The sequence below is a fragment of the Hakea prostrata genome, chromosome 10 (assembly GCF_041222555.1).
Source record: "Hakea prostrata isolate BN-2017 chromosome 10, UWA_Hpros_2, whole genome shotgun sequence".
Lineage (NCBI taxonomy): Eukaryota > Viridiplantae > Streptophyta > Magnoliopsida > Proteales > Proteaceae > Hakea > Hakea prostrata.
In genome coordinates this window covers 12,601,305-12,625,736 of record NC_142609.1, presented here as the reverse complement: position 1 = coordinate 12,625,736, position 24,432 = coordinate 12,601,305, and the positions used below count along the sequence as shown (strand labels likewise).

The 24,432-nt window shown below is 35.6% G+C and overlaps 1 protein-coding gene across 1 annotated transcript; it reads left to right on the top strand.

Annotated features, from left to right (window-relative positions):
* Positions 1-11,754: 11,754 nt before the first annotated feature.
* On the top strand, positions 11,755-22,651 carry LOC149001950 (protein SOSEKI 1-like). Its single transcript, XM_089138376.1, has 7 exons — positions 11,755-11,840; positions 20,561-20,712; positions 20,794-20,863; positions 20,938-21,050; positions 21,148-21,589; positions 21,665-21,745; positions 22,448-22,651. Exons 2-7 carry the CDS (start codon positions 20,574-20,576, stop codon positions 22,635-22,637), a joined length of 1,035 nt encoding a protein of 344 aa, XP_088994502.1. The 5' UTR covers positions 11,755-11,840; positions 20,561-20,573; the 3' UTR covers positions 22,638-22,651.
* The last annotated feature ends 1,781 nt before the right edge of the window (positions 22,652-24,432 follow it).

Here is a 24,432-nt window from a genome sequence, read left to right as displayed (position 1 = left end):
CAGTTGTTAAATGTTAAATTGTTGTTCATTGAATGATGGTGTGCCTGAAAACGAAACTTCAGCGCTGAGTCCCTAACGCGTCGCACCTGGCCCGCTATGCGCCTGATGCCATGGCCCATGGGTTTGAACTTTAAAGTATCTCAGTTACGAATGTACGATATGACACTAGTCAATACAATCGATATAATATATATTAGCTAATTATAAAAAATTATTTATTATTTAAAATAATTATTTTTTAAAAATTTTATTAACCAAATGAAATATCATATCATATAAAAGAGTTCCAGGAGATCTGGTCAGAACAAGCGATTGGTCGATAATGAAGAAGGGTGGGGACGACCACCAGACTCGTGACAAAGATAGTTTCTTTGCACCTAAAGCAAGGAAATCAGCAAGGTAATTTTGCTGTCTATTAATATATACAACTTTAAACAGATCAAAATAGGTACTAAGGACTGAAATTTCATGAAAAAGACCTATGCATAACCAATCAAAACTGTAATTTCCTTCAGCAAGTGCAAAAACCACAGGCTTGAAATCAGTGTGAATACGAACTCGTTGAATTCCAAGGTTCACAGCAAGCAGAATTGCATCCCTAATAACTTCTAATTCAAGCGGGCAGCTGAAGTACTGTAGCAGGCAACAGATTTTGCCATTATAAAAGAACCAGATGGAGTCTAAATAATGCAGCCTCGACCTCCTTGAGAAGCGTGGGCATCCCAAGCAGCATCGGTGAAAATGAGGTGAGAGTGAACATCCTCCACAGTTGTAGAAGAAACCTGACTAGAGGGGGAGGGGGAGGGTGAAGAAGAAAACACCAGAGCATTCTGCAATTAAACTTGAAAATTGGATTAGAGTTTTATTAAAATAGGGGATTTCCCCTTGAAATATGAAGATGTTCCTGCTTTTCCAGATGAACCAGCATAAGGAAGACCATAATGTGTCCACCCATTTCATATTAGAAGAACTTCGAAATCGAGTATGAATAAAAGTCATCCATTCTTGAATTGAATTACCAGAAAATTCCAACACGTCTATTCTAAAATAATAATAATATAAATTGGGAAGGCGTTAGATTTTTTTCGATACAAATTCGCTTTTTATATATAGGGAAATTGGGGATAGGGATATTACATATGACGCCAGTAATGGTTGAACCCATGATCTCTCCACTGAGAAGTCAGGTTCCTAACCATCCTACTACCCCTCCATTGGCGGGAAGGCATTAGATGAATGGACGTGTGAACGACTGTAAATTTCTACAGTCAGATCTATTAATTAAATCTGAATCTATTTATGGGTTAGTTAAGATAATCTTTTATCACCAGTTAAATTTGCGGTTATAGTAATGTCTCTTTCTTCTTCCTCTCTTCCTTCTTCTGTTCCATCTCAATCGGCTTCAGTGAAAACTTTTTCATTTGCATTCATTAGTTTGAACCCTTTGATTGCAGTAGTTCTTTTGTTATTCTCTTGAAGAAGTGAAAAAAAAATTTAATCTTCTCTGAGATCTCATAAACTCTTTTGTTGTTTCTAATTCTATTTTGAAGGATACAAAGAAGAAATTTCCACATATTTCTATTAAGTGAATCTCCCACAAAACCTAGCATTTTTCCTCTAAGTCTCTCCAGAAAATCAGTTGGGTTGAAGCTCTAGAAGAGCTATATCATAGAACGAACAGAAGAAGAAGAAAGAGATGTTACCGCCAAAGAGAATCGACAACTAGTGATATTAGGTTAAATAATTGACCCATAAATAATAGGAGGAAAAATATGAATTTTATTGGACGATTCAAATTTAATTTAACAAATCTGACTGTAAATATTAAGAGTCATTCAGCTAACCTATTCACACGTCCCTTTAGCTACACTTTAGCCATACAAATTGATACGTCTTACTCTTTCTTTATTAATTCTTAAAAGGCACATTTTTAGTTTTAATATGAAAAAAAATAAAAACACTTGTTGAATTATACCAGAATGTATGGACTATTATGTAGGGGGTGTCAATTTATAGCCCGAACCGTTAAAACAGAACTGCACCAGCCCGTTATAGCCCGAACCGAACCTTAATGGGCCGTAATTGGGCTAAGGGTTGTAGAGCCCGCACCAACCCGAAACCAAACCACAACCCGTTATAACCCGTTTTACAACCCATTTGTAATTTTACTTAAATAGTATTTGAATCATTATATTACCATTTGATAGTTGGTATAGACAATTAAAAAAATTAGACATGAATTCAAAGATCAAATAGTCATTTTACTACCTAAGATGGGTGGACTTTTTTTTAATTTAAATTGACCAATAGTAACTTTGTTTTTCATATAATTTTTGCTTTTGGTGTAGGATGCTCAATTGTTTATTCTTGTTCTTTTTCTTACACACCATAAACCGTTAGTCAACCCAAATCTAAACTGTTAATCCAAACCGTTAATTAGTCCGAACCCAAACCGCACCAAACCGAAACCGGCCCGAAACTGTTATTTTTCTAATGGGCCGTGTTTGGGCTAGATGTTTTTCAGCCCAAAACCGTCCCAAACCACATCGTTGACACCCTACTATTATGATACAATACTCAATATGAAACGGTACATCTCTTTAAGATTACTAGACGGATATGACACTTGACATCAATACTTTAAAACCTTGCCCAAGGCTCTAAAGAATTTTAACCCAAAAAAGTAAAAACCGAAAATGTTTATTCAATGTCTTTGTTTTATTATGCACCTCAATATCATACAAACTTCTTTTTTTTGGGTAAAAATTGTACAAAATATTTATGTATATGTTATACTGAAGATGCAAGTTTGACTTTAATGTCTCAAATTCATCTTAAGCTTAAATAGCATATAGTCAAGGTTGAGTTTTTGCCCCTAAGGTTAGGCTAGGCTGACCCTACCACATTGTAGGTTATTTTTGATAAAATGAATAACAATATGGAGTTACACGTGGTTTTATTGTTTTGTGGTTAAGATTTGGTTCAACGTCAAGTCCTGTCTCACCTAACCTGATCATCTTGGCTCGGCCTTGTGGGATTATGGTCGAGGTCAGGGTTTTAAAGAGCCCAGCCCAATTTGGTCATGTTGCAGCCCAGTAGTGACTCTTTTCTGTCTCCAAATTTGCATCTGGTTCTGAAATGAGAAGATTTTAGTGATGTGGTGCTGATCAAATGCACTATCAATCAAACTAGAAGCATTCTGAGGAAGTACTAAACAGGGCAGTTACCACTGCCATGCTCTTTTATGCAATGTCAAGTTTTTTATTTCCTAAAGAGTTCTACAATAAATTAAACAAGCAAATTCGAAAATCTGGTGGAAAGGAAGTGGGATTAACTAAAATCAGATGGTTTGAGTTTCAGGAACTTGCATATCTTCAAGAGGGCCCTTCTAGCAAAGCAATGTTGGAGGTTAATATCTAACCCAAATTCTTTGTGAGGCAAGATCATGCATGAGAGATATCTGCACAACCAGTCCTTATTGCAAATCCAATTAACAAGAGGTGCTTCATGGGTGATGGAGGAGCATCCTTGCAGGTAGAGATGTTCTTCTAACTGCAGTAACAGAAGTGATAGAGAATGGTGTCACCACGAGGATTTACCCTGAAAACTTGGCTACTATTATTCTTGGATCTTGTCTGTCACGAAGAATGGTAAATTCAAATCAGCCCACTATTCTCTACTGAACTTATCTGATGCAAGGTGACAGAGGAACAGCTTCCACATACACCCTATTTTGGAAAGCCATTTGGAAAATCCGAACTCTTAACCAAAATCAACATGTAGAGCTCTTCATAATGCATCACCAAATGGTGCCTGAGTCTTTCTGCCATGCCCTATTTACTTGTGTGCATGCTCAGGAGCATTGAGAGGCTCCCCATTGAGGGTCAATGTTAGTTCTTTTGCAGATGACTCTGTGTTGGATTGGATTGACTTTATACATTCTTTACTTAATAACTATGATGGATTGGATCTTGTGAACTCAAATGTCTGGTGCACTTTGTTGGATCACTTTGAAGAACAGGATTTCGGCCCTGTTTAGAGGCTCTACCCTCACTCTGCCAAAAACCATGAATACATTTTCCAGGTAAATGGTTGAAATTCAGCAAATACAACATACTGCTGACACAAGATTCAGCAGCAGAAATCCCTCCGGTTCAATTATGATCTGCTAATCCCAGCTCTCATTCCCTTCCCTCTTCTCACTATAGGATCACCACTAATGCCGCTCGGGATCTCGTCACAGACAGACCTTGCGAATGCGCAGGACTGTCAAGCCAAACATTTTTGGCTGTCGGATCAAAATCTCAACCGAAATTTTGCATGACAAATGCACAGGACTGAAGCAATTTCCATGTAATAGGTCTTGCAATCTCTATTCAGACTTTTCAGCTACAGGGGCTCTCAAATTTTCTATTTCTAAAGTCTAGCTGTACCCAACCTCCAACCCCCTTCTCTTTTTTGCTTTCTTTCTTGTAGACCACTCACTCTTTCACTGCCTTCTAGAGAGTTTCCTTAGAGAACATAAAACAAATTTCCTTTTGATAAAACTGAAAAAAATCAGACTAAATGCATACGAAATCTGTATTTGTATCTCTGATTTTTCAAATATTGATTATGAACAGTACTTTCTCCCAAGAATTGTACTTAAAATTCCACACATTGTCTTACAATGCCTTGTACAAGATATAGCTACCTATGCAGGATGAATTCTTTTTTTTTTATGAAAATAATATTTGTGCTGGGGAAAATCATAGCAATTCTAAATGATCTAACAGCGAAGATACTCTTACCAAGACATAAAGGAAACAATAGAGCCAATAAAACCATGCAGGGCAAACAAGCCTGGATTCTATGGTCTCATGAAGGATAAAAGCTGTTCCTGGAGAAGCCTGGTGAGAGCATTCAAGTACTATTTATAAGGTGAATTTGTAAATTTATGTAACACTGATTTCTTAATAAACCATACAGCCTAGCTGTTTTTGGAGCATACTTGGTAATCTCCCCATGCAAACAGATTTCCAGTACTATAAGGTGAATTTATAAGAAATGCCTAAAAAAAAATGTATCTATGATTTTCTTCTCTCTAAAATATTCAGCAGTTCTTCACTTCTCTCTTCTCATTTTGTTCTTGAACTTTTGAGAACTGACATGCATGAACATAGAGAAAAATTTGACCACAAATTCACACTAGGGGTTTTCACTTCTAATGCCACCGCTCCCTTCCTTCTGCTCTTAGAGTGCGATAACTAACCAAATTTTGGGCAACACCAACACAGCTGAAATGATAGATAGAAGAGAAGTGAACAAGATTGATTGAGTTGTTGGGTTTTGGGATCAATTGAACATTTTCAAGTAATTTTAGTGCTTCAGATCGTTTTCATATCAAATAACTTTTTAAATCTCTAAAGCTTGAGATTTGACCACAAATTCAAATCAGAGGAAGAAGATAAATTTGAAATCGCCTGGCTGTCGGAGTTTTGATTCTATTTTACTTTTCATGTTCAATCACCATAAGAGGTGAGGATGACCGGAGATGAAGGAAGATTTATTTCAATATTCCAGGGAAACCAACTATTCCGTATTCTACCACTCTGAAACCTGCAACTTGTAAGTAGCTTTGTGATTGAGGGTTAAGACTAGGGTTTCCGTAAGTTGTTGGAAAAAAGAAGTAATGAGTATTATTTTTTTTTTTTGTAATAAAGACGCTTTTTATATATAGGGAAATTAGAGTTGGGATATTACATATGCCGGATTGAACCCACAATCTCTCCATGGAGAAGTGAGTTCTCAATCACTGCACTATCCTTCCATTGGCAGTGATGAGTACTATTGCGGTGTCGTCGAGAAGAGAAGTGAGGAACACTGTTGATGTAGGTGAGATAGGTAATTACATAATTTCCTTATTCAGAGGGCATTTATATAATTTAAAATTCAAAACTTAAATGACTTAAATAAAAGTAAGGATATTTAGATAATTTTATAATTTATTTTAACAGCAAAAATTTAACTGCAAGAAACTTATAATTATGCATGTAGTTACTAGTTACCCCTCTTAATTTTATATGCAGTAAAATCATAATTTTACAATATTAAAGGTTCCTTGTTGCTCAGGTCTACCCTCAGTAAAGAAGATCAGGGAATATTGGAGAATGGGGTCAACCCTTCTAGGTATCTTCTTGTGTGTGTATGTTTGTTTTTTATCTAAGTTGTGTCACTGAGTTCTAGCCGAAATAGTTTATTGGGGGATTAATTTTAAAGTAGGGATCATACTCTATTGTTGAATCCAAGGAGCAATCGAGGGCTCCCATACTTGCAAACTGTGTGCATCCAGCAAGTGTAATTAGGCGTGATAAGGATGATTTATCATCCTTTCCCTAATTGTCTCTCATTTGAATTGTTTCCATTCATCATTCCTCTCATTTGAATTCTTTCAGTATCATTTCATCCTCTCATTTTAATCCTTTCCATTCATCACTCCTCTCATTTGAATTCTTTCCATTCATCATTCTTTACATTTGAATTATTTCCATACCATCTCATCCTTCTATTTCATCAATATCCTAATTTGGCTTTGGCTTGATTAGGTTTCTCTATTAAATCATTTCTATACAAACATTTCCATGTATTGTATTTCTACGTTTTATATCTTTCTTTTATTGTTCATAGTTACCTAACAGAATGGGATGTATGCTGCCTATATATTTGAGGTTCTCTCATATGAAATCATTCAACTATTTTTCTCATTGAGATTGTTTCTTAATAGCATGTGTTTTTGAATCCCATGGATGGGCCCTTAGGATCTTTTTTCTAAAAGGCTAAGTTCAAATCAGGGGATCCCAAGATTACAGCAGTAAGATTTCTAGTTTAGGTGCTAACATGAATCATATTTTCTTTGCAGATGATTGCATGATTTTTTACACCTCTAACCTTTGATAGTCCACATCATATCAAATATGTATTTCAAGAATATAAACTCGCCAAAGTCCTCAATTGCATACATGCAATGATTGCCCCTGGTATTACGAGGGACATTGGTCAAGACAAGCTTCCTTTACCTTCCTCTGCCCCGACGTTGAGCCAAGCTACCTCTTTGCTTCCTTACCTCCTCCGTGTGAGGAATGTGTCCTCAATTCCAAGTGTTGATGAAGTTGATTCCCATGGAATGTTCCTAGGACTTCCATCCACTTTCAATAGATCTAAATTCTAAACTTTTTCATATTATTATGAAAAAATGCACAAAAAAAGTCGCAGGTTAGGAAGAAAAATTATTATCCAATGCAGGGAAGGAAGTCTTGATAAAGGCAGTGGTCATGGCCTTGCCAACATATGCAATATCTAATTTCTTATTACTTGTTTACCGAAAAAGAAAATTCTTATTACCTAAAGTAGTAACAATAGATTAACACAACAAATTAGACAATTCTGATGAGCCAATGGAGAGAGGAAAGGGATTAGTTGGGTGAGCTGGGGAAAAATATAAAAATCAAGAAAACGAAGAGGTTTAAGATGATTTAGGGATCTTCGTGTGTTCAACAAAGCTCTATGGGCAAAATAGGCGTGGTGGCTATTGAAGAAGAATGACTAGATCTCTTTGGGCATTAACAATGAAACATAAATATTTTTCTAACTCAAGCTTTATTGAACCTTCATATTCTGGATGAGCATCTTGGGGTTGGAGGAGTTTGATCATGGTGAGGGATGTATTAAAAAAAGGTTTAGTGAAATGAATTGGCAATGGCCTAGATACTTTGACAGCTTGGTCAATTTCCGCTTCTTAGTTCAAATCGAATCTTGTGTTTTCATGCATCTATCTAAATTCTGAGAGTTTTGCAGAGTTGAGCAAGTATCAACATCATCAGGATTTGACTTTGGGTGGAAAATCTGAAACATCCAAACACTACCCAAGGTAAAATCTTTTCTTTGGATAACTGGACATGAAGCTTTATCCACAGCCCACAGGTATGGCTCTATTTGAACAAGGAGGTTCCTACACCCCATCGTGTTCATTATGCATCGCTTCTTGTGAATCTGTGGTGCACATTCTTTCAAGTGTAGTGAAAAACACTTTCTGAAAAGAAAAAAAAATTAAAAAAACTTCAAATTTTCACATGTGGGCACCGCGTGTTTGTGTGGTTGGGAAGCCGTCGGGAAGCAGTCTGTGCTCCCCCGACGGGGTGAGGATCTGGACTCCCCACTTAAGGCGGGCATAGGTGAAAAATTCAAACAAATAAAAAATAATGCAGAGATTCATGGTTTGTATATCAATATGATGTTAAGTCCATAGGCCCAAAAAAAAATGAAGTATTACCATGTAAGAAGAAGATAAGAAAATCTCTCAACCAAATTGCCAAAATAGCGTCACAAAAAATCTCACCCAAAATCAGTCGGCCGGCTTGTACCATTCCATAGGCCAACGCCCCCATTAAAGACAAGATCAATGATGTGCTTCACACAAACCTTTGTTTCTATCACAGATTTCAAACATGGGTCATTCCATCAAATTATGCAGATTCATATTCAAATTGGGCACAAAAATTCAAATTACACATAACATCATTAGTGTGTTTCAATATGCAATTCTCACTTTACACATTAGAATGGCAGCAAGTTAGATGATGCACTGGTAATTTTGATTATTATAAGGATTAAAATTTAGGGATCCTTCTAATAATATATTTTAAAAGAAAAAAAGAAAAAACACCTTAAGTTAGAAGTTTAACAAATATTAGCTTGAAAATGTTAATTAATTTGTCAATGGTAGGTTAGTAAAGCGGTTAAAGGTCCAACCTCTCACGAGGAGGTCTTGGATTCACACCCAATTTACGGCATTAATATTCTCATTCACATCCCGATACATAAGAAGTTATTAATCAAAAAAAATTGTTAATTAATTTAAATTTCATAATATGTATTTCATATGTTGGTTTGTTGAGAGAGTCTAATCTTGAATCAGTCCAAAAATCCATCCCTGGAAGTTTTGTTGACGTATAAAAATGATGAACATGTTATCTACATCATCATTTAATAAAAAAATCTGTCCAATCAAATATGTTTATAGTAATCAATTCACAATAACATCAAATTAGGGTAACTTTCAATATCTTAAAAAGTAGGAGAAAAAAAAAAAGTCAACGATAATACGGAGATAATAGGAAAAAGTATAAATCTTCTAAAACTATGTTAAATCGACAATCACTCCCAGAGTATTTCTTAGATTGTACAATAGCATACTTCGTAAAGCTTAGTCATTGTTAGATATTTTCATAATTTTTTAAAGTGCCCTAAATCTCCTGTGAATTTTCAGTGTTAACATTAGTGAAATATATTCTAAATTTCATATTTTTAACTTCTCCATGAATTTATTTTTATTCCTCCATTTGTTATTTTATATTATACGAAAGAATAGTCCGACTAAGGGGAATTAAATCGTCTGCGGCCTAACTTCCAGCGGCCATCCAGCGGCTGAAATCTCAGCCACTGACACTAAATTGGTGGTTTAGGTTGCTTAAATGTGAAAATCATCATTGGACCGATTTGGTTCGGTCCATTGTTTCTTAAAAAAATTTCAAAATAAAATATAAAACCTAAATCAGCGTTTCTATTCATTCGACGGAACAGAAGTAAAAAACCGAACTTTCTGAATCGTCGTCCTCGTATGTTTATGGATGCAATTAGCCATGGAACATGATAATTTAACAAGGTGAATCTTAAATTTTAAATACTCAAGCTAGAAGAAAAATCGTCATATTCAAGATAGAAGAAAAATCACCAAATTCAATTGAGCATCAAAGGAAATCATATGGGGAAATTTTACCACTCAATAACTTTAGCAAAGATAAGGTCGAAGAAAAAATTCAATCGAGAAGTACCTTCGAGCAAACAATTCAATTGGTTCTTGCCGTCTTGTTTGCCTAGAGCTAGACAGAGTCAATAAGTTTAGCAAAGGTAAGCTTGAATAAAAAATTCAATCGTGTGCCGTCTTGGTCGCAATCTCCTTCGCTGAGTCTTTGTCTACAGTCGTGGGTTTAAATAGAACAATGGAGTATAGAAGAAGACGCAGAGAACTTAGATCTCAGGTTAGATTGAAGAAGAAATCGATTTACATTCGATGGAAGACGATGTAGAGAAGAAATCGATTTGATTGCAATCCTTCGCCGGAGACAATCGATTCGATTTGTTTAGTCGAATGAATAGAAACACTGATTTAGGTTTTATATTTTATTTTATTTTGAAAAATTAAAGAAACAATGGATCGAACCAAACTGGTCCAATGATGGTTTTCTCATTTAACTGACATAAACCACCAATTAGGTGTCAGCGGCTGAGATTTCAGCCGCTGACACATGGCGGTCATCCGATCTGGTCATTTGGATGGCTCTTTGGAAGTTAGGCATAAACGATTTCTACCCCGACTAAGGGCATCTTCATCATTTTCTCTAATCAACTAAGGGTTCTAATGGAAATGGAGATGACTGCCAATTTTGGCATAGTTTTTCACATTTATGCTTTTTGTCAATTATGTTAAGATGTCCTGAAATTGTTCCTTAAAAATATTGTGATTAAAGTCCAAACAAAATAGTGAAGAAATTTTTTATCACTCCCATTGACTATTTACTAAAACTCCCATATACAAACTTTCACATCTAATAATTCTCCCAACCCCCAAAAAAAAAAAAAATCAAATTTTCACCTCTCCTTTTCGGCTTCTCCGCTGATATTTGTAAATACCTAATTACCCTTAAACTTTTTTTAACCAGGTGGGTTTCTCTCTTAAATTCAGTTGGTTCACATTATTTGGTTCAAAGACGGAAACAAGAATTCAGGTTATCCATTACATCATTAGCGTGTTCTAGCATACAATTCCCACTCTTTACACTAGAAAGATAGTTTTGATGGTTCAAGTAATAATTTTGAATCAAATAATATTAATCAGACTCAAAAATAAAAAAGAGAAAAACCAACTAAATTAAAAGAATGAAGAGGTAACTTGGGTAACTAAAAACATTAAGGGCGAAGAAAAGATAAAAATTTAAAATTTTTGAGAGAATCGAATGTGAATTCACGGATTCACATAGTCTGTAATTCCTTTCCCTGCAATTCCCTGTAATTCTCTCATAGGATTGTCCCATGTGGTATTTAAGTAATCCAAATGTTATCCAACAAACTAGAGTTGAAATAAAATTCAAATTTATGGGTGAGTTTAAATAAAATACAAATTTAGTTTAAATTGGATAACCATTGGATTACTTAAATGCCAGATGGCACAATCCTATGAGAGAATTACAGGGAATTGTAAGGAAAGGAATTACAGACGATGTGAATCCGTGAATTCACTCAATAAATAACAATAGGTGAGAAATCCAAAACCTGAATCAAACAAATAAAACTGAACACATCATTCCACACCCATGAGATCTCCAAATTGACAGGTGAGAGTCCAAAAGGTGGTTAAAGCAATGGATTAATGAAGGTGGTGCAAAACTAGCTGATCACGTAGAGAAAACTTCTTTTAAAATTGATGCATTCATCATATATTTTTGTATTCTAATAAAAATATGGTCAGCTGCCCAACTAATGGAGGACGTGGTATCAATAGAAAACTTGGTTGACAAACAAACGGTTACATCAAAGAAATACTTCAACTGCCAAGTGCCAACTAACATCTTTGAAGCAGGAAAGAAGGGCACTTCTTGTTCTGTTCTATAAAATCTCTCGACTTCTCCCAATTTCACTTCAGATGAATGCAGAGTTGAAGTTGAGATATCCAGACTTTCAGAATTGTTTTGATGAATCTTAAGTTCAACAGAGAGAGCTTCAGATTCAAAGGCCTCGAGAAACTAGTAAGAATGATAATTTCATTTTGTTTTTTTTTTTTTGTGTGAATTATTTGCTTAAGGATCCTTAAATTCATTGAAATGAAATGTTTTTGTTCTGCAAATTTACCCTTTATTAACTGCTATAGTGGATTCATTATTGTATTAGATATGCTTGGTACTGCAAAAGTTCTGGCATGGAGAGATTCAATCCTCAGCTTTAGACTTTATGCAAGCATGGTTTCTTCTTCTTCTTCTTAATTTCTAATGATCATTAACCAGAAGAATTAATTTTAGAAAACTGTAGAATGATCTATCTTCTTCTTCCCTTCTTCTTCTTCTTCTTCCTTCCTTCCTTCCTTCCTGCCTTTCCTTCTTTCTTTCTTTCTTTTTCTCTTTTTTTTTTGGTGTGCGCAATTTTAGTTGTTAAGCCTTCACTTTTATTTGATTTTTCTTACTACTATGGAACAATCTCATTATGCTTTCATGATTCAATTATACTCCAATGGTGAAGATTAAATCAATTTCTCAGTTATTGAAAATCAGTGATGTGAATGTTTGGCTCAGTTGACAAAAACTAATGTCTCATAGTATGATATCAAGAATTTAAATTTCTTTCAAGCCGAAACAAAACATTGTCATATACAAGGGTGCGGCTAAGATTTAACCTTGGGAGGGACCAAGTTTTGATATTTTACATAAACCACAATGAATTTTCACCTATTATCTTAGTTGTTAAAAATTTGGCCCTAATATAGCACCGCCCATAGTCGTATATTTAAATATTTATAAAACTACACCCCCCCCCAATATATAGTCAAGGTTAATGGTTTGGTCCATCTGGTTCGAGGTAAAGAGCCACTAATGGGTTGGACCAAACCAGTCTAGAATTGATAGATTTTAGAGTTTTCTATTGACGGCTACTTTAAGTGGGGGTGAAACTTTGGTGACTCATTTTGACAAAACCCAATATTACTCATTACCCACAAGGGTCACAACTACCTTTTATGTTAATTTGAAACTGAAATGACCGTTTCCCCCATAATGGATGTTATGACTAAATTAACCTCTCATACTCAACCATTAGGTGAGTGAAAAATTCTCCCTTCACCCATCCTCTACCTACACCCTACCTGCCGAAAAACACTGCCATTGCTGGCCCCCTACCAAAAATCACCCATCACCATCCCCTACTATAGATATGAGATTGAACTGAATTGAATCACCCTATCTCAAAATGATAGGAATTGTTGTATTTATAAGTCTTTAAAAGATTTTGAAATTACATTTGTTTACAACTCAAACTCTATTTACATGTAAAATAGATTACATACAACTCAAATTCCTTAATTTAGGAGATTGTGATTCGGCTGTAACAACCTTATCACAATTAAGACTTATTCAAATAGTGTTTGAATTTTGAATATTCAAATTTTGAAGATTTGAATTTTGAATATCCTTACACTCCCCCTCAAGCAAAGCAGTCTAGAATAGACGGTGAGCTTGTCCTGCAGAGTTTTAAAACGCTGTGATGATAACCTCTTAGTAAGTATATCTACAACCTAGTCTGCACTAGGAACAAACCGAATATTGAGTTTCTTGGCCGCCACTTGTTCACGAACAAAGTGGTAGTCTATTTCGAGGTATTTGGTTCTAGCATGGAACAACGGATTGGCCGCTAAATATGTAGCACCAACATTATCACAATATAAATAAGATGAAGAAGAAGTGAGACCCAGATCGGTCAGTAATTCTTGTAGCCATAGGAGTTCCGTTGCTGTGTTGGCAAGGCCTTTGTATTCAGACTCAGTTGAAAAGCGGGTCACAATATGTTGCTTCTTAGAACTACACGAGATTAAATTGGGATCAAGAAAGATACAAGGTTGAGCGTCGATCAACGGGGCTATTAGGCGTGCTAAGAATGATTTTTCACCCTTCCCCTACTTGTTTCTCATTTGAATTCTTTCTATATTATTTACTCCTCTTATTTGAATTCTTTCCATATTATTTCCTCCTCTCATTTGAATTCTTTCCATTCATCATTCCTTCAATTCGAATTCTTTCTATACCATCTCATCCCTCCATTTCATCGGTATCCTAATTTGGTTTTGGCTTTGGCTTGATGGTTTCTCTATTAAACCATTTCCATACGTTGTATTTTCATACAAACATTTCCATGTATTATATTGCTATACAAACATTTACATGTATTATATTTCCATACAAACATTTCTTTGTATTGTATTTCCATCTTTTATATCTTTCCTTTATTGTTCATAATTACCTACCAGCATAGGATGTATGCTGTCTATATATTTGAGATTCTCTCATATGAAATCATTCAACCATTTTCTACTATTGAGGTTGTGTCTTAATATGGTATCAGCCTAAACATGATTCTACATCTTTATTCACCATGTCTTCTTCTACCTCCTATTCAATGGCTACCAATACTAAGTCTGTTGATTTGGATTCCTCTTCTCCATTTTCCCTTCATCACTCGAACAATCTGGGTGCCATTTTGGGGGCACCCAACTCAATTAGCATCTATATAAGCATGGAGTTCAATTGAGAAAGAAGGTTGTATTTGAATCCCATGTGTCATTGTGTCCTTAAGATAGTGCAGAATGTGCTTGACTGCCGACAAATGAGTTGTAGTGGGACTGTGCATATGTTGGCAAACTTTGTTGACCGAGTATGCTATATCAGGTCTAGTCAAAGTTAGATATTGTAATGCACCAACAACACTTCTATATTGTGTGGGGTCTTCATAAGCAATGTCATTTATAGAATTGGAGGACGAGAGGGCACACGGGGTTGGCATGGGCTTGGCCGAATCCATGCTCACTCTTTCAAGTAAGTCCAAGGTGTACTTGTATTGAAATAAGTAGAGGCTGTTTGAATCCTAAGATGCCTCAATGCTGAGGAAATAATTCAAGTGGCCGAGATCCTTAATGGAAAACTTAGTGCCAAGAGTGGTAATTAGATCTTGCATTAGTGTTGGATGAGACATGTGATGATGATGTCATCCACAAAGACTAGGAGATACATGAGCTGATTTTTGCTTTGGCGAACAAAGAGGGCTGAATAGGATGGAAGTGAAACAAATCCTAGTGATATGAGGAAGGACCCAAGCGATGAGACCAAGCACGTGGTGCTTGTTTTAAGCCATAGTGTGCCTTATGGAGGTGACAAACATGATTCAGATATGCAGAATCAACGAACCCTAGAGGTTGGCTCACGTACACTTGTTCTTTTAGGGCACCATTTAAAAACACATTTGGGACATCGAGTTGGCATAGGATCCAACTGCTAGAGACAACAACAAAGAGAATTGTACGTATAATTGTGGGTTTGACTATAGCACTCAAGGTCTCAAAGTAATCAACACTTTCTTTTTGATGGAACCCCATTGGCAACTAACCTTCCTTTACATTGTGAAATGGACCCATCAAAATAATGCTTGATGCAAAATGCCCACTTATTACCAACTAGGTTCATAGATGATTGACAGGGAACCAATCGCCATGTGCGACTAGGGAGTAAAGCATCAAACTCTTCACTCATTGTTAAACACCACTTAGGATCCTTATTTGCATTGGTAAAGCAAGTAGCTTCAGCTTCGTCAGTAGTTAGAGTAGTGAGTAGGGCTCTAGGAATGGATATTTAGAGTTAGGCTTGGTTATTCCCATTTTAAATCGAGTAACCATGGCGTGACTAGGGAGAGGAGAGGGATTAGATAGTGGTAGTGGAGTGGGTTCTATAGATGGAGTGATGGGTGGCGTATGTGTGGACCCGGGTAGATGGTTTTCAAATGAAGTTTGGATTATTTGTGGGAGTGAATGTGATGTTGGGTGGGTTATGCGTGGGCCTCAGTAGAGGGGTTTCTAATGCATTGTGAGGTAAATCATTAGGAGGAACATAGTGGTGGGTAGAGGTGAGTCATTGGTGAGTGAGGAGGACTAGGATTGGCTAAATTAGAGTTAGAAGTGGGTTTGAAAAAATTGTCAAGGGTGATATATAAGGGATAATAGTGTTTATGAGCTAAATTTGGAGGGTGGGCAATGTGTTGCAATGGGAAGGAGGTTTCATCAAAGGTGAGATGACGTGAAATATAGGTACGACCTATTGTCGGATCATAGCATCTGTAACCCTTGTGGCGATTACTATAACCAAGGAAGACACATTGCTTAGAACGATACTCCATTTTATGGTGATTGTATGGTCGTAGCCAGGGATAACAGGCACAACCATAGGTTCTTAATAGATGATAATTTGGTTCCTTCTGTAAGAGAATCTGATATTGACTCTTAAAATTAAATATTGGTGTGGGCAACCTATTGATCAAACAGACTGTTGTCTCAAATGTTGTATTCCAAAAAGATAACGGTACCGAAGTTATTGCCATGAGCATTAATCAAGTTTCAACTATGTGTCGATGCTAGTGTTCAACACGCCCATTTTGTTCAGAGGTATAAAGGCAAGAGTATTGATGTATAATGCCTTGCTTCTCAAAAAAAACTTATCAAATGATGCATATTCTTGCAAGAAAATATTTTTCACAAAACCATAAAATTGTAAGAAAATAGATAAAGCTTTGGAACTGCATTGCAAGGGAAATATCTAAGTGAACCTACTGAAATCATCAATGAATGAAATATAATAATTGTAGCCTTCTATAGAAAATGAAGGGGAGGGTCCCAAATGTCTCAGTGCACCAATTCAAATGGGGAATTGGTTTATTTAAAGGAAAGGGTAACTTGTGTGACTTTCCCATCTGACACTAAACACAAAACGGAAAATCTGAACTATATGGCAACTAATAATAATGAAGAGAAAAATCTAAATTCTTTGTTGACAGATATCCAAGCCTGTCATGCCAAGTTGATTTAGGAACTTTCTCTCCAACATTGGCTCTTATTTCGGGAATAAATAATTCATTTGGTGAAGGCAAGCGATAGAGTCCATGTTTAATCAACCCTTTGAGTAGCAATATTCGCATTTGTAGATCCTTCACGTAGCAACAAATGGGATGAATTCAAGAATCACATTATTATCATTGGTAAATCTATTGACAAATAATAAATTTTTCGTAATATTGGGCACATGTAGAACATCAAGAAGTATAAAATTACGACTTGAAGTAGATAGAGTGGCAGTTCCAATGTGATAGATATTCAAACCCACTCCATTACCAACTCTGACTTGTTCGTTCCCTTTATAACGATTGCTATTTTTCAAATTGCCAATATCAGAGGTGATGTGGTGTGTAGCGCCAGAGTCTGGATACTATACAGGATCAAATGAAGTAGTTGGAGTAGTCAAATATACCTTCAGACTGGGATTTGGAGCTGTACAATTAACATTCTGATTGAACCTATTGTAACAATTTGTTGTAGTGTGGCATGGTGGATTGCAAATTTGACTGACAATAGGGGTGGGAAGAAGATGGCAGTTATGTTGATTATTATGATAACCACGGCCACGATGAAATGAATTTCCTCCATAATGGCCACGACCTTTAAATTGAGGTCTGCCTCTACTTGTGTGTTGGAATAAGAAGTATGAGAGGGAATACTTGTGGCATGGTGGTTATATGTGCCTCAATTGTAGGCAAATCAAGAGGCCTTTTTTTGTGATCTTTGAGAAATTCTTGATTGAGAAGTAAACCAACAAAATCATCCAATTGAAGAGGTTCCAAGCAGGAGGTGATAGAGGTTGCAAAATTTTCATAATCAGTACCTAATCCACGAAGGATGCTAAGAATGACGTCTAATTCAAAGACGGGGTTTGCTGCTGTTGCAAGGTTGTCTTCAATGCTTTTACCACGTTGAATATAATCCGCCATTGATTGAGTGCCTTTCTTGATTTGATAGAGTTAGTATTTAAGTTGCATGATACGAGCGAGAATGGGACACATAGATGCGTTCAAAAGGTGCGTAAGCAGCCTTAGAGGAGGAGAGGCTAATAATGTGGGCGAAGGCACTGTTAGATAACGATGAAATGATCCAAGTAAGTATGATTTAATCTTGTTTACACCATATATAGTATATATTCTGGATTTGGCTTGGCTGCCGTACTTGAAGTTGATGAATCGAGAGGGAGAATTTCGGGTGAAGGAGTGATGGATCCATCGATACACCCATAGAGATTGTGGGCAAGCAGTACAGGAATAAACGGAGATTTCCATATGAGGTAATTGTTTTTATCAAGTTTAATAGGTAAAAGAAAAGCAATGTTTGACAATGGTATGTAGGGGTTGGGGAGAAAGATGAGGAAGAAGACATTTTCGAATTTTGAAGAGGAAAGTGGTCACTAGCTTTGATACCAAGTTAGAGAATGAGATTGTATTGAATTGAATGAGTACAGTAGGTAACAAGTAATATTGGATTTTGAAAAAAAGTGAGTCACCAATAATTTTTTCCACTTAAGGGGGTAGCCTAGAGTTTCACCCCCACTTAAGGTGGCCATCGGTTAAAAACTCTAAATTTTACAATCCGCATTCTATACCCTGTCTAATTAACCACAAGTTGAACTAACCAAATGCAGTCTCAAAATTGGCACCCCTGCATGAAGCCTTCTCTTTTCTTTTTTTTAACCCTTCGTCAATAATTAATCTCTGGGTGGGCATTTTTGGTCATTATGCCTTCATTCCCATTTCATTTTTTTCAGAAACTATGGATCAATCTCATGATATTTCCATGTTGCAATGGTGCTCCAACATGAAGATTAGATCAATTTCTCAATGATCGAACATCAGTGCTATGAATGGTTGGCTTAGTTGATAAAGGCATTAAATCATTGTATGATGTCAAGAGTTTGAATCTCTTTGGGGTCTAGATGAAGCCCCACCATATATTAAAATAATTAAATAACTACCCCACTTTTGGCAAAAATAGAAAATAAAATTAAGCACCACAGTATGTAGTTGAGGTTCGCATAAACTGGCGTGTATGAACCAAGATCTATACATGAATAGCCGAAATCAACCTCCGAATTTGCAGTTGTATTCATATAAAGGCATTCAAATTCAGAATTTTTCTTACTAGAAAATATCCATATCCGTCTGATAAACCAGATTTAAATTCGAATAAGTGCTTATTGAATCGAATAATATCCGGTTAAAACTTCTTCTTCTTCTTCATTTTTTGGTGGGGGGAGGGGAGAATAATAAGGGTAAGGGTAAAAATTACATTATGAAGAATTGTTGACCTCGCCTCTCTTGATGATCGAAGAGAGCAAGGCATTCAAGTAGTCTTACAGGATCATAAGAAATAAAATGATCAATGGTAGACAAGCTTGCCAAGTAGTTGGCACCTTGATATCTGGTTAAAATTTCATATGGTAGACTGGAATTTTTTATTTTTTATTTTTTATGTTTAAATTTTAAATGGTATCTCACCAAGCGACATTTTGACCCTCACTAAAGTTAAACTGTTTAATCCTAATTAATATGTTGAATTCACCCCAACCCCATCAATTATCCATAGCCTATTGGCCAAACTATTGAAACCCATTAGATTAAACATTTTTTTTTTTCTTTTGAAAACGGCTAATATTCATATTCACAAATCGGTAACCCAAAATCAAAAAACGATAATAAAAAATAAAAGAGCTTTTTACGTGTGGGTCCCTTTTAGTGGACTATAAACTATTGTTTAGTCCTCTTAGTGCAATATATTACGTGTGGGTTCCAATTAGACTAACGCCGTTAAGTATATTCAAATTTCAAATATAAAAAGACCAAAGTACCCCTCAAATTATTTAATGCATTGTATTAATATATAGTTTTAAAAAGAGATAATTGGTCATTAAGTGTTAATTATATGGTTAAAAAATATATATATATATATTCAAAAAAAAATAAAAATAATAACACAATGTATTAAATAATATGAAGGACAATTTTGTACCTCCACATTTGAAATTTAAATATATTTAACAGTAGCTAACAGTGTTAGTTTGATTAGGACCCACACATAATATATTATATTAAGGAGACCCAACATTAGTTTGTTGTCCACTAAAAGAACCCACACGTAAAAAATTCTTCAAAATAAAAAAGAGCAATCACAATCAATAATAGGATAGTTTGTTGAATTAGGTAATTACGAATTGAATAATTATAGAATCTCGATAAAGTTTCAGATTCAAATTTGGATGCCTTTGTAAATTTCCACCAAATATCGAGTAAGATGCCGATGGGGGTTTTGCTTATTGGGTTCAGGTATAGATGGTGGTGTATCCGAGCTCGTTTCGAGGTCTTGACGAACCTCAGGGGTTATTTCAGTAATTTGGTGAGTTCTGAGCTGATACCGTTGAACCGTAAAGCGTGTGAGAGCAAAGGAGGAAAGATAATCGCGGGAAATCAAAACCAGATTCGGATTAGTTTCTGGAGAAGGTTTCCATATAAGGGTTTGAATCAATATATTTACGTTCCTGCTGAGCAATTTTTCGTTGTCAGATTCCTCAATTGATTTCTCTTTCGTCACAAACCCTTAACGAAATCGAAGAAGCAACAGAGTAAGTCTCGAAATCTCCCATTTTCCATTATGATCTTTTGACAACGATGAACGAGGTGAAACAGGAAGGATTTTGTTTTCTGTTTTGTAGCAATATGGAGGGAATGGGAGGAGGAGGAAGAGAGTCGTGGGTTCTTTTTTAGACTCACAAATTCTGTGTGAGAGACAATTAATGGGTTCATCTGGAAAGAAGATAAGTTCTTATTTTGATGTTTTGTGTTGCAGAGTAAACAAACTAATGAATGGGAAAGGAGAGTTGATGACGAATCAGTCAAGCCGAATTCATGTAATTTATTTTCTGAGTCGCATGGGACGAATCGAGCATCCTCATCTGATTCAAGTTCATCATATTAGTCTAAATGGCGTTTATTTACGAGGTTTTCATCTACAACTTTCTCTTCTCTTCATTCTGATTTCTGCTTCTGCTTTTACTGAATTCTTTGTCTCTGTCTGTAAAGATGTGAAGAAATGGCTCTCGGATTTACGAGGAGAAGATATGCCAAATTCATTTGCATGGTCTTGCAAGAGGTTAGTTTCAGAAAATCTTGTAAATAAACGATCCAAATTTCGAGAATCAATGTATAAGAGCATTACTGTTGCAGGAAGTACAAAGATGGTTATGTTTGGCAAGATTTGGTGGATGATGATCTTATCACTCCAATCGCTTATAATGAATTCGTTCTCAAAGGATCAGAAATATCGTCTGTTCAATTGGGTAAGAATCTTTTCTTCGACTCTGTTAATCTTTCCTACCTTTGGGTTTGATTTGTGATAACCCGAAAAAGAAACAATTGTTGGATTTTCACATACAGATCGTAGTTCATACGGAGAAAAGAGAAGATCATCAGACCCTATTGAAGATAAATCCCAGAAACCATTTAGCGGAAAGGTAACAGAAATCACAGAAACGAAGGTCGAGGTGTCATCTAAAGCCTTTGAAATTGAAATCAATGAGGAAACTTCAGAAGTGCTCGATTCAGAAACACCTAAAACGACGGACGATTCAATGAAATCGGAAGCGATTAACCCAAAAAAGGAAGAAAAAAAACGTGAAAAGAAGAACAAGAAAACTAGTAAGAGTAATTCAAGCGGAGCCTCCAATGTGTTCAGGAATATACTCACCTGTGGTGCGATCAATACGAACGATTCTGCATTGACGACGATCACTCCAATCCAAAGACGTTCGACGAATCCTCCGGAAACGATGGATGGATCTGGTGATTGTAATCCAAAATCGCATGAAAAGAATTCTAGGTAAATAAATCAAATCAAATTTAATTTAATTTTCTGGAAAGATTCTGACTCATTTTTCTCTAATCGGATTATCAGGAAAAGCTCTAACGGAATGAAGAACTCCAACACCACTAATGACGAGAAGAAAGCTTCTAAGCCAACCGAACCCAAATGCTCGTAAGTACAATAAGGGGAATTAGTTTCAAAATGTGTTTTGGACAAGAATCTATTACTAGAATAAAAAATTGCTGAGGGAAATACAAAAGTTTCTCATATTTTTTAAAAGGAATTTCAGTCCCACCCTTTGAGTTAGCCCTGATGTTAATGCCACTCCTTGAGATTTACATATGCCATCAACAAGAGTCAAATTCACGACCTCTTCACTAAGAGATGTTGGTCTTACCAATCGAGCAACTCAGTGTGGTGGCGATTTTTCATACTGGAGATGGGTGTATTACATAATATAAGAAGAGGCTTTGCCCCTAGTCTTGAAAGGATTTTGAACTTTCACCTTCTACTTGGAGGTGGTGGTTTTTTACCAACTGAACCACACTTGAGTTATCTATTTCTAATATTACTCCTACATCTTAAGTTTAAAAACACTACACATGAATCATATCTCTCAAATTTTGTGACGATATATGATTAGAAGAGGAAATCATAAATTGAAGAGGAAGATGAAAAACGAGTTGAGTGTAGGGTTTTTCGCTCAAAGTTATTATTGCCCTTTTGAAAACTTGAACTTGCTTATGTCAACACTTAACTGTAGTTTTTTTGCCGCATAAGGGTTACTCAGGGGGTGGTGCGAAAATTTTCCCTAATTTTTTTGTGTAGTGGATTGATGGAAATGTACTAAAAACATATAAATCCAATTTGCAGGCAATGTGGAAAACAATTCAAGCCAGAGAAATTGCACTCCCATATGAAGTCTTGCAAAGGAATGAAAAACTTGAGCAAGTTCGCTGATTGTGGTAGTACAGAAATAAAAACAGCCCCTGAGAAGGCATCATTACGGAGATCAACAGACACTTCAACTTATTTCTTGACTGGTAATCACTCCTCATTCTAATGCAAAACCAACACTCTAAGGCTCTTTTTTGTATCAATTATCATTATCTATTATGCTTATTTAAAAGAAATAAGTGCAACAATTCATTATTGGTCAAGAATGAAATTTTGTTTGGTAACTTTTGTTGAGAAAAATTATGGAATGAAAAATAAGTTTGGTATGTCAAAATGAAAATTGTTAAAAAGAAAGAAAGAGGTCTTTTAATCAAAATATTAACAATTAATTAATTATTAAAAAAATGCATCAAATAAAAGGCATTACAGCTAGAGCTGCATTTAATTCATCTAGAAGATCATATTTAAGTCAAAACTGGAGATTCACAAACTCGAATTGTAGATTTCCTCGACGTTCTCATCTGAACAGGAATCGGTGCCATTAATGCCGCAATGCAAACAACAAATGCTAGTGATAGACAATCGTTGTTCACCGGATTTTTGCTATAACGACTACATCGTGATTTTTCCCACATGTATAGAAGAAAATCCAACAATTGCAAAAGAAAAGGAAGGGCTTAAGCTAAATACATTTATTTAAACTCAAACAAATTTCATAAAATGTGGTTAAACACTCATTATTTAAATATAAGTCAATAAAATGTTTTAGGGCCTGTTTGGTTACATGAATCCAGAGATTTCAAATCTCTAGATTCATGAATCTGAGAATTATACCCGTTTGGTTGTAAAAATCTCTAGATTCATGAAATCTAGAGATTCACCTTTTTACACTAAAAACGTGAATCTGTAGATTTATGGGTAAGGGGTGAAATCCAGAGATTTCAAAAAAGCTATCCATTTGCACATTCACAAAAATCACGTCGATCAAATAGTTTTTTAGGATGAATCCACATATTTCATTCCACAACCAAACATCTAATTTTATAAATTATAACTCCATAGATTTGAAATCTATAAGTTTGAAATCTCTAGATATTTGAAATCTCAAGACTCATGTAACCAAACAGGCCCTTAGATGTTTCTGTTAAATATGGAATAAATGAGATGACTGAATGTGAGATGATCCGTGTATTGAATTTGAATATTTGAGTTAGAATATGATTGTCTCCCGACATGAAATTTCCTACTTGTTTCTTCCCAAGAAGGGCACTTAAAAAAACTATAGTCCTAGGTTTCATCTTGTGCAACAATACCATCCCACCTTATCCACATAGACATATTGAGCCTCCACCTTTTATCAAACTATACAATAAGTGGGGGTCAAACAAAATATTAACATTACAGACGACATTAACCAACTCATGTTTAATTCAAATTCATAATTGAATCAAAAGAATCTTGGAGGATTTGAACCACCATCCCCTTGAAACATGTTTATGTTCCAAGTGCTCTACCAATTGAGCTAAAGATCCATAAAATAGAGTATGTGATTAGGAAACAACACCTTCATTCATGGAGGGTTAGTGTGATGTCTTTTTTATTTGGTTTTTCTGTTCCAGTTAAACTTGGACTTGTACTTTGGCTACTTACAGCCCCTTTACATACCCTCATAGTGAGAAGACTAGAATTAGCTTGACTGTGGAGTCAGTTTTCAAAAGTGAAAAAGAGCATTTCTATCCTCTTGTACTTATTAGCCAGCTCAGGTGAGGCTTTTATTCATAGCCCAATTCAAATTTACTAGTTTCTAGATGGATTTGGAAACCTTTGAGCTCCCCACATAAAGCCCCAAATAGGCAACTGGAAAGTGCAGTAACAGCAACCAGTTTGGGTGTCTACAATAAGCCATTAAAACAAAGCTGTAGATCAGTGCATAAGGTTTGGCTTTTCATTTACAACTCTCT